General features: G+C 41.3%; 1 protein-coding gene across 10 annotated transcripts in view; it reads left to right on the top strand.

Annotated features, from left to right (window-relative positions):
* The first annotated feature begins 10,614 nt into the window (after positions 1-10,614).
* The window catches only part of B3GNTL1 (UDP-GlcNAc:betaGal beta-1,3-N-acetylglucosaminyltransferase-like 1), a 316,252-nt gene continuing 311,175 nt past the window's right edge, over positions 10,615-15,691 (top strand). For 3 of the 10 annotated variants that reach the window (XM_019542721.1, XM_019542717.1, XM_019542716.1), the window contains exon 1: positions 10,619-11,072. In XM_019542721.1, the coding sequence (XP_019398266.1) occupies positions 10,890-11,072 (183 nt within the window). In that variant the 5' untranslated portion in view covers positions 10,619-10,889. Of the gene's footprint in view, positions 11,073-15,691 lie in introns of all 10 variants that reach the window. The other 7 variants (XM_019542722.1, XM_019542723.1, XM_019542719.1 and 4 more) reach the window with 7 other exon arrangements.

The raw sequence follows: 15,691 nt of genomic DNA, 5'->3' as shown, positions 1-15,691 counted from the left end.
GTTACTAACTCATTAGGTGACCTTGAGCAAGTCACATTGCTGTGTTCTGATGTTGATTTTAACTGATTCAGCAGTTTTCAAAATTATTAAGGTTAGCAAAGCGTTTTGCAGTTATGGTGGTCTATAGTTGTGAAAAAAGGTATAAAAGCAAGGAAGCAGAGATATAAGTATATTATATTATTGTATATATTATACATTATATCTCTCTATTCTGACTAAACAAACTTTTAAAGTTAAAATAATATTCAGGTTCCCCAAGGACTGTAAGAGAATTATAAATTGTGATAGAAATGGATTACAAAGGACTGGCATATGAGGAATTATTTGTATTTGGACACACTGAAAAGCCAGAAAGCTATCTGGATATCTTTATATGCCTCTGTCATCTAAATGTCCTCCTTCAGGACACTTTGGGGGAGTAGTTTTTTGCAGCAGTACTCATGCATCAACTCACTAGTAGCTCTGTAAATGCCTGAAATAGGAAAAGAGGGAAATCATTCTTTTAGTCTTTCTTGGATATGACTACAGATGAGTTTGACCAGACTAGATCAAGGGTAAAAAAAACTAAGTTAAATCAATTTCATCCCCATGTCACATGTTAGTAGTATGTCTGGTTTCTCATGAAGAACTGGAAAACTGTTCTTGGTACATCAACTCTCGCCTGCATTTCAGCCCCACGCTCCCTTGATTTCAACACAGGTCTTAAAGGAGATCCTAATGCTCCAAAAGACAAGAACTCAGCAAACAAAAATGCACCCATACTGAAAAATGAAGGGAGACCTTAAGCCTTTTCCATATAGGTGATCATAAAAAGCAGTCAGTTTTTCCTCAACATCCAGACAGGGAAGGATAAAAACACCCAATTTAACTTGCAGCATAGAAGACTTAGTGGCTAAAAGGAAAAAACATCCTAAATGTCAGGGTATTTAGATACTGAATGAGGCTACCAAGAGAAATTATGCAATCTGCTTCACTGGAAGTTTTTTAGGAGGAGGTCAAACACATATCTGTTGAGGATGATCAGATAAGACTTGATCCTACAGGAATCAGTGCAGGGGAACTGGCCAAAATGATCTTGAAGTTGTTTTCATCCCTACATTTCTATAATTCTATCACTGAATCTGGCACTATGAAAGAGGGAAAAAAACAATACTGGTTTCAAAACAGACACCCAAAGTGACTGAAAAGGAGACCTGGTGAGTATCAAAACCTCACTTAAGCCTTTTGTTCCCCAAACCAGTCATCTCTTTCACCAGTTTCCTTATACCCTCTGTTCCTGTTTTTTCATCCCATAATACTTGTGTGCACAGTCCATGACTACAAGCAGGTCATCTAGGAGTCTGATCAAAGGAAAAAATGCAAGTCAAAGTTTCTTTTATAAAGAGACTAAATGAAAAAGAGAAAAGGGAATTTAAGGGTCAGCTGAAAAAAAAGAATCTTATGTACTTTATTCAACCTTCAAGTTTTCCTGCTTTTGCTTTGCTTGGATACTTACAAAGATTGACTCAGGCACCTATCATTAAATGTTTGGGGAAATTAAAAAAGGACTATAATTATAGTCGTCCTTTTAAAGTAAATTATAAGATTGCTCCCTACTTCAGCTCTAAAATGGGATACCTTTGTACTGAGCTTTGTTTTACAGGTAAAGAGGGCTGTAAGCATGAGCTGAGTATAATTATTAGAAAGCAGAATTTAGCTGTTTTCTACTGTACAGCAGCAAAACTACTTGGATAATTTCTTCCACAGGCTTTAATATGTGAACTATCTACTGTTACCTAGTCCTCAGCCTTCTAATCAGCACGCTAAAGAATCTCACTCATCACTTAGATCAGATGCTAGTTGTCCATGTCCTCTCAGGATGCAGAGAAGGGACTGTTTTTCTGTAGCGCTGCATGTTGGAAGATCTGCCACAGCAGGCTTATCTCTACTGTTTCACCAATGCATTGATCTCTTGCAAATGTCTTTTTCTATCCCACAATAAACAAATCTTTAAACAAAAGGAAATAATTTCTTTGAACAGTTAAAAACTTTGATATTTCACTACAAATGTTCTTCCTCTACTTCCATTTAATTTCTCACCTTCCTTATTCATTTCACAGCATAATACACCCATTGAATTGCCCTCTGTGATATCCAGGATTTGCACTGTTGACCATCTCTCACTTATTCATTGCTTGTTGGCTCAGCTGGACAGTTGTACAATTGAGTCTTTGTTATGCTTTCAGACAGGCTGCAAGTCACAATATTGAAGCAGCAGAAGGACTGCTTCCTCTGTTGGTATTCTTCTTCCATCATATCTAGAAAGATATGGCCCTAAATAAATGAAAATATATACATGTACCTAATGTCTAAAATAGATGGAATTATATAATATGTATAACAACTTGCATTTTTTTGGCTCCACAGTGATATGGTTTTTCCTCTGAACCTACCTGGACACACCATAAAGCCATCAAATGCTCATGCTCTGAAGAGGCCAATAGTGCTTTGTTTTTTTCCAAGTTGCACAACTAGGCAAAGACACTTAGTGTAGTTTGCAGAATTCACCTGAATTCAGGTTTTCTTAGTAAAGCCATAGACATCAACAGGTTTACTGAATGGAGTTTTCAGTTGAATCTCACACTCCATTCCTAGATTAGGTCAAACCAGATGGAATCCAATTTTCTAAAAAGTATGAAGCAATAAAATAAGTCATACATTTGTGCTGGGGAGGTGCAAGAGTGCATATAACAGTGCTCTTCAATATCTGAAATGTCCTAGTTCAAGCAAATGTGCATGGTAACCACAACTGATATATGGAGTTATTCACTATATGGACGCGTATAAATGCAGGTAGGACCCAATGCTGACAACACCTCCAAATATAACTTTACACAAAGGGAGTCTTATTTAACAAGGTGGGACTACACACATCCAAACAGGTACTGCACTGTACAAATATCTGTAGGATTAAGGCCTACTTCAGTTTCTATTATCCAAGTGAATGTTAAAAAAAGACAGAATAAATAACCATGATTGGGCACCTTGGGCTAGATCTTCAAGCTGACTGAATGTGCTGAAGGTTGAACAAAACCCAGGAAACCAAAACCTTGCAGTCTAAGCAATGCAATTTTTAGTTAATTCCACTGAAAGTCAAAATGAAATTTCAGGACTCAGAGCTGGCCAAACGTACTCTCTTGAAGTAGGAAAAGAAGAAAAACTGTATTTGAGAAGAAAACCTCTCAGTGGAAGTAGATTAGCTGGGCTGATTATGAGAAAGCTAAAATGGCTTCAGCGGAATTAGAGGAAGAAGTTTGTCCATGATTACCTTATATCCTAATCGCTTCAGAATGATATTATTGTGGTATAATTTACTATTACCTCTTAGATTATATTGGCATAACAATGTAATCTCCCTGGACTTGCACTGAAATAGGTTTTCTAATCAAATTTTACTTGTTCTTTAAGTGGCCATAAACAGTGTCATAAAAATCTTGCAATAAAGACATTTTATCTTTGCTTCTTCATATCAGAAAGTAAAATACGTATTCAGAAAAGAGCAGAACTGCTGTAAACTGACAATGCAGACCAACCTTCAGACAACTTTCCTTGCATACAACTAGAGATTTGATATTAAAAAGCAAAAGCAAATATAATTTACCCAGTGTGTGTGTGTTTTTCAGCAGGAACAAGCAGAAGACCCACAGATTAGATATCAGCAAATCTGTCAGAATGATCAAAGCCCTTTCCTAATGTCAGTTATTGTTAGAAATAAAAGTATATAAAAATGAAAAAGCATTTTTACTAAACCAGAACAGTTTCTTTTCTTTGTTTTACTCACCTCTGCTTATTTTTGTGACAAGTGGTAGGCTTTTATTCCTCTTTACACTTTCAAGCTAATAGAGTTGCAACTGGCTAAGCTGCGTTCTATTCTGGTTGATGCATTATCTAAAGCAGTGGTCTCCAAACTTTTTTGATCGCACACCCCATCAGTAAAAAATTTTTGAGCACCCACCCCAATATATTTATATTCGCGCACCCCTATCAGTAAACAATTTTTGAGCACGCACCACCAATATATGTATATTTATATAAATATACATCTAAATAGAAGTTCTAATATTTTCTTCCCACACCCCAATGGATTGTCTTACGCACCCCACTTTGGAGACCACTGATCTAAAGAACTGTTAACTTTAGGTGCCATTGCAAAATGTTTATTCCTGATGATACACAAACCTGAAAGAATGTGGTTTTAATTTCAGATCCCATGATGAGTTTACAGGATGAGTACTGATCATTAGGAAATCCCCCACTTAGATCTGATGATGAATTTAAGGCACTGGCAGTTAGGAAAAAAAATCTTTACCTAAACATGAGACAAACTTACACAGAGCTGGACACAATAAACACCCTAATAAATGATTTCACCTTTAAGAGCTACTTTTCAGGGTAGAATCATGCTTTAAGAATAATAAAGTAATGCATGCCATTTATTATGGAGTGAAATAATTATCAGTGACCACAAGGCAATCACTTTCACTATCCATCGCAAAGCTGGCAAGTCAGCCAGCAATGCAGTAGTCCTTGTCTTTACGAAAGCTGACTTTTATAAGCTCAGGAAGCTTGTTCTTGAGGCCCCGAGAGGCCGTGATCTCACAGAGAGGGGAATTCACAATGAGTGGCTACTCCTTAAGGAAGCGATCCTAGAAGCACAAGAGAAGTCCATCCCAACACATAGGAAAGGTGGTAAAAGGGCTCAACAACCCCCTTGGCTCACCAGGAAGCTCATGGACTTCCTACATCTAAAAATAGAGGCTTATAAAGGATGGAAGACAGGAAACTCCACTAAGGAGGAGTATTCTGCACACCTGCAGGGAGCAAACTGTGAAAGCCGAGGCTGCAACTGAATTCCAACTGGCTACACGAATCAAGGACAATAAAAAGTCCTTGTTCAGATATGTGGGGAGTCAAAAGAAAAACAAGGGCAACACTGGAACCCTGCTAAACCAGCTGGGACAGCTGACTACTGACACCCAGGAAAAGGCCAATCTGCTTAATGATTACTTTGCTCTAGTTTTTCACCAGCCCAAAGGGCCACCCTGCCTAACATGATGCAGGATGACCAGGGCAAGGGTGAATATATGCCCACCATTGGCATGGATCTTATGAGGGGACATCTTGAGAAGCTGGACCCCCACAAGTCAACTGGTCTGGATAGATTGCACCCAAGAGTGCTAAAAGAAGTGGCAGACATCATAGCACAGCAAGTATATTCAAGAACTCCTGGCACTCAGGCGATTAGAAGAGGGCCAATGTGATACCCATCTTCAAGAAAGGGAGGAAAGATGACATGGGAAACTACAGGCCAATCAATTTTACCTCAGTCCCTGGGAAGATTTTGGAAAAAAATTATCAAAGAAATCATTCTTGATAGGTTAACAGAAGGCAACACTCTGAGGGATAGCCAGCATGGGTTTGTTGCAGATAGGTCTTGGCTGGCCAATCTCATTTCCTTCTATGACCCGGTGATGCATCACCTGGACAAAAGGAAAGAGTTTGATATCATATATGTACACTTTAAAAAAGCCTTTGATCTGGTGTCCCATGATGTCTTCATGGAAAAATTGGGCAACTGTGGCCTCAACTACTTTACAGTTCGACGCCTGGACCCAGAGAGTGGTAGTTGGTGGAACCGAATCAACATCGCACTCAGTGACTAGTGGCGTCCCCTAAAGTTCCATTCTTGGACCTGTACTCTTTAATGTCTTCATAAACAATCTGGACGCTGGTGTCAGAAGTGGACTGGCCAAGTTTGCTGATGACACCAAACTTTGGGGAAGAGTGTCCACACTTGAGGATAGGCTGGTGATCCAAGCCGAGCTCAATAAGCTTGCAAGGTGGGCAGATGAAAACCTGATGGCATTCAATACGGAGAAATGCAAGGTGCTCCACCTTGGGGAAAGAAACCCGCATCACACTTACAGGCTTGGCAATGCTACATTCGCTAGCATCATGACCAAAAGAGACTTGGGGGTCATGATTGACCAGAAGATGAACATAAGTCACCAATGCGATACTGCAGCTGGCAAAGCAAACACAATTCTGACTTGCATTTATCGATGCATCTTGAGCAAGACCCAGGCTGTCATCCTCCCACTATACTTGGCCTTAGTGCAGCTGCAGCTGGAGTACTGCATCCAATTCTGGGCTCCACAATTCAGGAAGGATGTGGAGAAGCTTGAAAGAGTCCAGCGGAGAACCATGTGCATGATCAGAGGGCAAGGGAACAGGCCTTATGAAAAGAGGCTGTGAGCTATGGGACTCTTCAGCCTGGAAAAGCACAGGCTCAGGGCTGACTTGGTGGCAGCCTATCGGTACATAAGGGGTGTGCATCAGGATCTGGGGGAATGCCTGTTCACCAAAGCACCCCAAGGGAAGATAAGGTCCAACAATCACAAACTCCTGCAATACCGTTTTAGGCTGGACATAAGGGAAAACTCCTTTACTGTACGAGCCCCCAAGGCCTGGATCAGACTGCCCCCAGAAGTGGTGCAAGCACCTACTCTGGACACTTTTAAGAAATGTTTGGATGCTTACCTTGCTGGGATCCTTTGACCCCAGCTGACATCCTGCCCCTTGGGCAGGGGGCTAGACCCAATGCTCTTACAAGGTCCCTTCCAGCCCTACTGTCTATGAAATCTATGAAATTAAACAATGAATTGTGTTCCTCTCCAATGAAGATGGGTCAAGAGAAGGTGGATCCATCTTTATTTCTAGAGTCAAACAGTTTTTGAAGTCTCTTCTTTAGAAGCCTTTAACTAACCTGCAGTTCAAAATATTATTCATTTTCCTTCCTGTCCATATGTCATAATAAAGATCTGCATCCAATACATTGACATGTGAATCACTGTATATTATAGATGTTCCAGTTCCTGTTATGTGTACATTCCTTTGTAAGAATATGATTTATTTCTTTAAGCACTTTCCCATCTTAAAATGTCAGATGTTTCCTGTACTTATATAAAAAAAATGTTTAACCTCCCAAAGGTACCAATGTTCAGCAAAATTCTGAGTGTATACAGTACAGTACAAGTTTAGCAGAGACTCTATGGGAGGTATTCAATTCCACCTACTCTCTTCAGCTCACCAGAATAACTAACTTCGAGTGCTTTGCACTCAGGTCATTAAGAAGATCAAAAGGATATATGACTCTGAAAAACAAAGAACACAAATTGAATTTTCTAAAGATTTATTCTTACTCAAGTAGCAATTTTGATTCTCAAGGGTTACCGCTTGTGACACAAAATGCTTGTGGAGAGAAGAAAATATTTTAAAAGCAAATTTTTAACTGTCTCCACTAACTGACACTTCCTATCTTTTGTAAACATCTTTTCAAATAATGTAGCCATAAAGCATTTTTAGTAAGTAGAGGAAATGCTATCTTAACTTTCATGGGTTTAGGACTGATGACTTAATAATAAAACCAGACCGCAGTACCACAGATGGCTATCCCATAAACAGCTGCCCATCAATGAACCCTATTCCCTAATTCAAAATAAAAGATTTTTTAAGTGTATTTTTTTCTTTTTAAGAGAAAAAGAGTACTAAAATATTGTGAAGGTACATACTTTCCACCTGGAAGAGATCAGTGAATTACTTAAAAATTCTGATAACTTGATTTTATGCAAGACTGTCCTGAATTAATGAGCGTATTATGCAAAGAAAACCTGTTTTACCACCATTTAACTCTCTTAAAGTATTTACTGAAACCTTTTAAAAACCCAGTTCTTTGCTTGCCTTTGATGGAAGGGCTATGAGGAAGAGGTAACTCCCTTTATCTTTCTGTAAGGCTTGGAGGTCACTCTTAGCAGAATATCTTTAGAGTAGGATAAAAAGAAAAGGTACAGCAAGCAAATATGTGTCAACAACTTAAACTAGATAAGGAAAGAGCAGGACAAAAAAGAACCATACGAGATGACAATGGAGCCAAACAGGCTCAGATTAGAGAAATGAAAGAAAGCTCTGAGTGGGATGGTGGTTGTGTATCAAGTAGAGTATGTGTGGTGGATAGGTACTGAAACACACATACATGGGAGTACAAAGCCAACAGGCTTGCTAGCAGCATATTTGTAATGTTTACCAGCTCTTAAAAAGCCACCAAAATCTTCTCAGGATTGACTCATTAAAAAAATGCAACATTAATGTGTTGTGTAATTGTGTGTGACAACCTAACTTCTTAAAAATAGAAAAATAACTATTTTAAATAGTTTTTCTATACCAAAAACAACATTGTCTCCAAGTGATTCGGTTCAAATGATTTTTTTTTCCTACCTGCAGGCCTGGGATCTGAGGGCTTGTCTACGCAGGGAAATGTCATGACAAAAACAACTACTGCAGAATAAGCAATTCTGAACAACTTCCCTTTCTACATGAGCCCTAAGAATCAGATGGGCTCTTTCCACATTCAGGATCATCACTAGCAATAAGTTTTGCAGACCAAATTAGGGCACCAGCCAGATTCATGCAACTCTCTATGCTTAATAGAGGAATACAGGTGTAACTAATTGCAAATTAAAAAACAATTCTGCTGATGCACAAAAGATGATAACTCAGTCCACACTCTTAGTCATTATCTTTCTGCATGGCTTACAAAAGTCAAAAGTAGTAAAGTATTATTTTGCTAATGTAATCATGGGTAGTCAACTATCACTTCTTGATGCCTTTTTCAAAATGACCTTGAAAATCTATTTAAAAAAACCTGAAAATTAAGAAAATTGTTTTAATTATGTGTGGAATGCTCCCTTTCTCCTTTCATTATTCATCTGGTCATTCATCACACCATATTTTTAAAATAGGGATCCTGACGTTTGGAAACACAACAGTAAACACATTATCCAAGGGGGTTTATATTAATTTATTCTAAATCCCTGAAATCTGTATGGCCAGTTACACAATGCTTGACTGAAATTCTGTGAATTTTTCCAACAGACACTGGAATAAACTAGAATATTAATGTACTCTACAATATAAACACTGTTCTTATTTGTAAGAAAAATCTTTTCAGAAGTCTCCATTGAGGCCCCAAACTGTAATCTGACCCATGCAGGCAAAACACTAGCTTCATGCAGAACCTGAGTGACTTCAGTGGGACTCAACATAGAAAGATCCTTATACTTGTACAATGTCCCACAAAAAATAATGTGGCTCTGCAGATGTCTGCCTTTGTAAATCAGGTGATAGGCTAGAGCAACACTTCACAGTCTTTCAAGGCTGCAAACCAGAGTGCTTCAGTTTGGATCAAAGGTGTGCAGCACCTGCACCCAGGGTGGCAGGGGAAAGCAACTCTTGCCAAAGCCCCTTGCTGTTAAATGCCAAAGCCCGCTGTCCATGGGTCTAATTAAATGGCTCTGTGAGACAGATCTGGACCATGAACTGTAGGTTGCCAGCTCCTGGCTAGAGGCATGAGATTGTTCACATTATAACATGCTGGTATTGCTGTCACACTGTAAGGTTTTAGTATAAATTTAGAGCAAAATGCTTTTCAAAGAAGAAGCTTCATAACACAAATCTCTTTATAATCCAACTAAAGATTTGTCTTTAACAGCTAACACATTTAAAATGAGTTACAAAAATAAGAGGACATGATGCCTATCCACAAAAGACATAGCTGTTCTTAGTAAAACACAGGATTCCAAGAAGCCGTGTCTAAGAAACTAATCAATTCAGTACGATGTTACTTTCCTCACTGTTTCCTAAGAAACTTAAATAAAACCGTCCCTTTACTGTCAACTGTGCTAAAGCTGGGCATAGTAAGAACTTGAAACAGCAACTAGGATCAAACATTTGTTTTTTGTTTCTAAATTAATTTGATACAATTAATTTGATACCTCCTCTCCACTGATGGAAAAAAAATAGTAATGACAGTCTCTGAAGTGGAAGAAAAACAGGCCAGATATTAAAGGTATTTAGCTGCACCAAATGCCTCTTCAGTACTTTTGAAAATCTCACTTGGCTCCCACCCACATCTTCTGGTTTTGCAATATCTTTAAAAACATGTCCCAAATATCCAAAAGCAATTGTAGAAGGACAAAAGGAGGAAAGAAGAAAAGGAAGAAAGGTATCAGTTTACAAAAAAGACGCTTGAGGAAAGACATCATAAGGGTTTACAAAACACTAAATGATGAAGAGAAAGTAAACCGGGATTTATTTTTTACTCTCTCTATCAATACAAGAACTAGCGGCCACAACATGAAGCCAGCAGGGAGCACATGGGAGCTCCTCCCCACCGGGCCCGTGGTTCAAGCTCGCCGTCACCCACTGTGGTGCAAAGCGACAGTTTAGCCAGCTCCAAAACAGGGACCGGACACGTTGTTGGGGGGAAGGGGGGAAGCGGGGACAGGCAGCGACTCAACGCGGGCGCTAGGGCTGCACCCCCGAGACACGAGGTCCTGGTGCTTCAATCCTGGAGGCTACAAGGGGGAGAGAAGCGGGGGGGAAACCCAGAGCATCCCCTTCAGCCTCCGCGCTCCACCCTGTGAAAGGCCTGCTGGTTACTTGCCGGTGATGGCAGGCAGAGAGAGACGTTGAGCAAGTGGTGACGAATATCTTAGACTAAAAAAAGAGGCCGCACAAGGCCTGAGCGACCCCCGCCTCTATGGCCATCCCGAGCCCAGAGCGTCGCCCCCGCTCAGCAGCACTTCCGGCCTCTAGCCATCTCCTCTACTGCTCTCGCCGCGCGTGGGGGGAGGGGCAGACGAGCTGTGGGCGCCTCAGGGGGCGCTGAGCCGGGAGGTGCAGCCCCGGGAGCGGGGCTGGTTCCCTCCGTGCCAGGCTCCCCGAGGGCAGGAGCCGGGCGTGCTCAGGTCACCGACCCTGCCCGGTGTCCCCCAGGCACGAAGAGGACGGATATGGCAGACGCCGCCGCGGCTCCTCAGGCGCGCTCAGCTGGGGGACCCCTGCGCGAGGGTCCCGGTGCGCCTGCCACGTGCCCGTGCCCCGCGGCTCCGACATGTCCCGAGCTGGGCGCCCCCCCGCGGCAGCGCAGATCACCCTTGGGTGCTGCCATCCGGGAAGACTGTAGGAACCAGGTGGTACGTTCATTGTCGCATTTACACGCTTGGTTCTTCTGTTTTCGGAGGGCGCCCAACCGCAAGGGCCGCTGGAGACCAAGAAAGAGTTGGACGAACTGTAACCGTGGGGTCAAACCCTTGCAGCAGCGCTTGCTTCTCCCGGTCGTCAGGGTGTAACTACTTGGGACAGGCGTGTGGGAGTTTTTGGTCCTTTCTTTGCTCCCTGTTCCCTCACAGTCTGAGGAAAAGCATTCCTCCCATGTGGCGAGACAAGCCTGCCGCACCCACTCCGAAGGGAGCCAAAAGCTTCAATAACAATTATTTACAGTTATTACAATTATTAACAGTTATTCCTGACACTTTGTAACATCTTTCCTTCCATTTGTTTTGATATTGACACAGCTGCTTTAGTTTAGCAATAATATTGAGGGTGTAACAGTAATAATATTGAGACTTCTTGAATCAAAACACATTTGATAACCAAATCAATAAAAATGTAGCCCTTCAGACCTGTGCAGGCATCATCTCACAGATTTCAACAAGTCAAATCTGGTTTTGGGCCGTACCTGTTAGCTTCCTTTTGAAATGAATGGCCATCCTGGCGAAGGCAGTTGCCAAAATTCACAAGTTCCTGCCAAAGGTGAAGGGTTTAACTAGTTTTGAACAGTGACTGATTTACTAAAGAAACCTCATTTGCAGTATCAAAAATAGACATTAATTTCTGACATGGGTAAAAATAAAGAATGCTGAAGTGCCTTAGGAGCATAAGGTCCATGATTTAGGAGCCTGATCTGGCTGTAAGTCAGTGGGTCTTATGTTTTAGGCACTTTTGAAAATTTTTCCCTTTGTGTTTAAATGCAGATTTTAAAGAGAAGCGATGACATGGTAGGGGCAGAGGAAAGAGACTTTTATGACAAATGAATTATATTTGAAGCAGTTTCATTTTCTAGCAGTTTTTCAGTTTCTTACTTCAGATTTGTAGATGGGGTTCCCTCCCCACCGCCCCCCTAACCATAATCCAGGAAAAATACTGTCTTGGTTTTGTGATACATTTGCAGAACAGTGAGGATGGCATTATATGGTGATTATTTAGCACCTCTCTAATGTTTTTATCCATAGTTCAAAATTATTTTTTTTTAAAAAGGGAAGAAGTATCTTTGTCCTTGTTTTATGGCTGCAAAATTGAGGTACAGAACAGTGAATTGTCCTAGTCAAAACCACAGCAGTCCTATTCCAAAGTCAGTTAAGTTAATAACTACTAATTTCTGAAGGCTTTGGAGCAGGCCTGCACTGAGTAACTGGTAAAGCAGTGAGTGACATCCATGTCTTGACTTCTAGGCATGTGTCCTATCCACTGGATGTTGGTGTGAAATTATGCATACTTACAGACCCTTGCAGTGCTCTTGGATTCTACCATGCCATGGTTACTTTACAGTGAATTATAGTTCATGACAACACCAACACTCCTGAACAGAGCTTGTAGGATAACAATACATAACGTATTTGCAAAAGCCCTGTCCGTGCTAATCTAACGATCTTACCCTGTATTACTTTGAAAATGTATAGGACATATTTGCCTATTTAGAGGCATGTTAGAATCTCTAAATGAAATTTAGTGTCTTCTCTGGTGGCTGTGATGATGCTGTGAGTGTTGCTACACTTGTATGTCAGAAGCATGAGGGCCAGAAAGCCAGCAACGGGTACAATGGTCAACATTAATAAGACCTTGGGCACCCAAAGAAGAGCTGTAAAGGCATTCATAGATCATGCCGTTGGCCCTCTGAGCTTGAGCACCACACCTGCAGCCAGCATTGTTGGACAGGCCTCAAGACTGCATGCTTTCCGTAAACCATCCGATGCCCCTTCTGAGATGGTTAAGAGCAGTCCAGGCCCTGCAGGGCAACTGCCATCCTGAGGGGCGGAAGCTGGTGTTAGGGATGAAGTTCTTTAGCCTCAGTTCTTGCACAGCATATTTCTTGCTCCACTGATGGGAGGTCAATGCTGTAGGTGCTGTCTGGGCCATCTGCAGATTTGATGAGCTTATTGGCCTGAGTGGAGAATGGGATCCAAGACTTCAGGCAGTACTTGGTTTTCTGGCTTCCAGCTACTCAGCTGGAGTGCAAAGAATGGTTTGGATCTTGGGCTTTGAGGTCTAGGGCCAGGTCCTGGTGGTTTTTGCACTTTAGCTGAAGCAAGGACATTATAACACCTGCTTCGGTAAACATTGTGCATTTGTGGCTCACAAGTAACATGTTGCTCCTGAAACTTTGTCATGGCCATAAAAAACTTGCTTCCACAGAATATGTTTCTTCAGATTCATAGGGAAAGTGAAGTATGGATGTTGCTTGAAGGGCCTTGCTTGTTCAGTATTGCTGTTAACAAAAGTTGAGGATCATCATGGTCTATGTAAAATGTAAGTTGTAAACCAAGTTACAACCAGAAAAAAATGAACTTTGTGTGTGTTGGGTGGGGAGTAGAGTCCTATGGTATTTTTAACTTTTCTAGATTTGAGTGAATCCTGGCAACCACAGACCTGAAGCATTGGCTTAGAACCCCAAGTCACCAAGACCTGATCCATAATCATGAACACAGTTATTTGTATACATGTTCTACTTTTTGAGCTTTTTGTTGAGGTATCCTCAATAATTCGATCCTTGTACCTTCATTTAGCAGACACCTATCATAGTTTTACTGCAGTTTTAGGAGATGGAACTTGATTACGGTAATGTTTTTAATAGTACATTAAAGTAGTCTGATTTACTGCTCAGAGCACCTTGATTGTGCCAAATGTTTGCAAATATTGTAATCTGGGGTACCCATGAAATTGCTGCTTCTGTTATTTTAATCAGTTCATATAGGATGTAAAAGTGATGGAACAATGTGATACACTGGACTCTACTTACACTTAATAAAATTTTAAGCATGCCCTCATAGAAAAAACAGAGAAAAAGCTGCAGCTAGTGTAGTATATTTTTGTGTGTACACACACCTTTATTTCACTCTCTCCTTTATTTCACTGGAAGTTAATTTCACCAGTTATTTAATTAGTCAAACAAATTAGTCAAAGCTGAGGCTTGAAAAAGGTTTAAAAAGAACTGATTTGCATGCATATATTGCAGCTTGTTGTTAATACTGCCTCTCTGGCTATCAGGAATCCTTGGAGAGTAGTTTTCTTTTTTAATAAATATAATACCATTGGGTTAATGTGGTGTTACATACAAGGTTTTATTTTAATGTCCATCTAGGGATTATGGAATACTAAAACCCTGAGTGAATTAAATTTATTGACATAGTCAAACTGTGTCAAGTAATATTTACAGTGGCTCTTAAAAAAAATCTCAGGTTTCTGTTTATGTGCTTTGAAGTCTCAAAGTACTAATGTGAAAGAAAGCTCTTTAATAACAAAACTTTTTGCATTTGTACTTCATGTAGTTATTTTTCTCCAGTGTGAAATTTCTAATTCTTTCAAAGCAAAGAACCAGACTTTTCTAAAATTTTAAGATAGCAGGTAAGGATTTATTTTGCAACAGCAGCCTTCCCTCCTCTTTGAAATAGTAGTTAGGGGTCAGAAGGGACCTGAATAGATCATGTAGTCTAACCCCCTGCCACTGGCTGGAGCAGTGCTGGGATCACATGACAGGTATTCATGTAATCTCTTTGTGAATTTACCCAAGATAGGAGCAAGGACCACTTCCCTAGGAAGTTGGTTCCAGATCCTAGCCACCGTAACAGTGAAATAGTGCCTCCTAATCTCTAACCTGAACGTATTCTCCACCAGCTTCTGGCTATTGTTCCTCGTCACCCCAGGTGCTGCTGGGTGGAATAAGACCCTTCCTATTTGCTGTTGATTTCCCTAACAAGTTTGTAGGCAGCCACCAAATCCCCCCTCAGCCTCTGCTTGCTAAGGCTGAACAGGTTCAGGTCCTTCAGCCTCTCCTCATAGGGCCTGCCCTGTTGCCCTCCATCCAAGCAGGTGGCCCTCCTTTGAACCCTCTCAAGGCAGGCCACATCCTTCTTAAAGTGCAGTGCCCAGAACTGGACACAGTACTCCAGTTGACTACAGACCAATGTCACGTAGAGGGGGAGTATCACCTCTCTGGATCGGCTTGAGATGCATCTTTGGATGCACGACAGGGTGCGGTTGGCTTTGCTGGTTGTGGTCTGGCATTGGCGGCTCATGTTCATCTTGGAGTCAGTAATGACTCCAAGATCCCTTTCCACCTCTGCTCACAAGGGGGGAGCTCCCCACTTGTATGTATGCTGTGAATTCCCTCTCAGGTGCAGCACCCTTCATTTATCTTATTGAAGCCCATCCTCTTACCATCCGCCCACTTCTGTAGTCTGTCTAAATCTAATTGCAGCCTCTCTCTCCCTTCGAGTGTGCCTACCTCTCCCCACATCTTGGTGACATTGGCAGACTTTGACAACGTGTTTTCCACCCCATCATTCAAGTCGCTGATGAAGATGTTGAACAGTGTAGGCCCCTGGACCAAGCCCTGGGGGACCCCACTATTCATATCCTACCAGGTCTAGTATGACCCATCTACCACCACTCTCTGGGTGTGCCCCATCAGCCAATTTTTGACCCATCCAACTGTGTAGGCATCAATGCCACAGTTGCTCAATTTATTAATGAGAAT

This window comes from Crocodylus porosus, unplaced genomic scaffold, assembly GCF_001723895.1.
Source record: "Crocodylus porosus isolate Cpor-Errol unplaced genomic scaffold, CroPor_comp1, whole genome shotgun sequence".
NCBI classification, from domain to species: domain Eukaryota; kingdom Metazoa; phylum Chordata; order Crocodylia; family Crocodylidae; genus Crocodylus; species Crocodylus porosus.
Note: the sequence above shows the minus strand (reverse complement) of the source record. Positions and strands in the feature narration are given on the sequence as shown.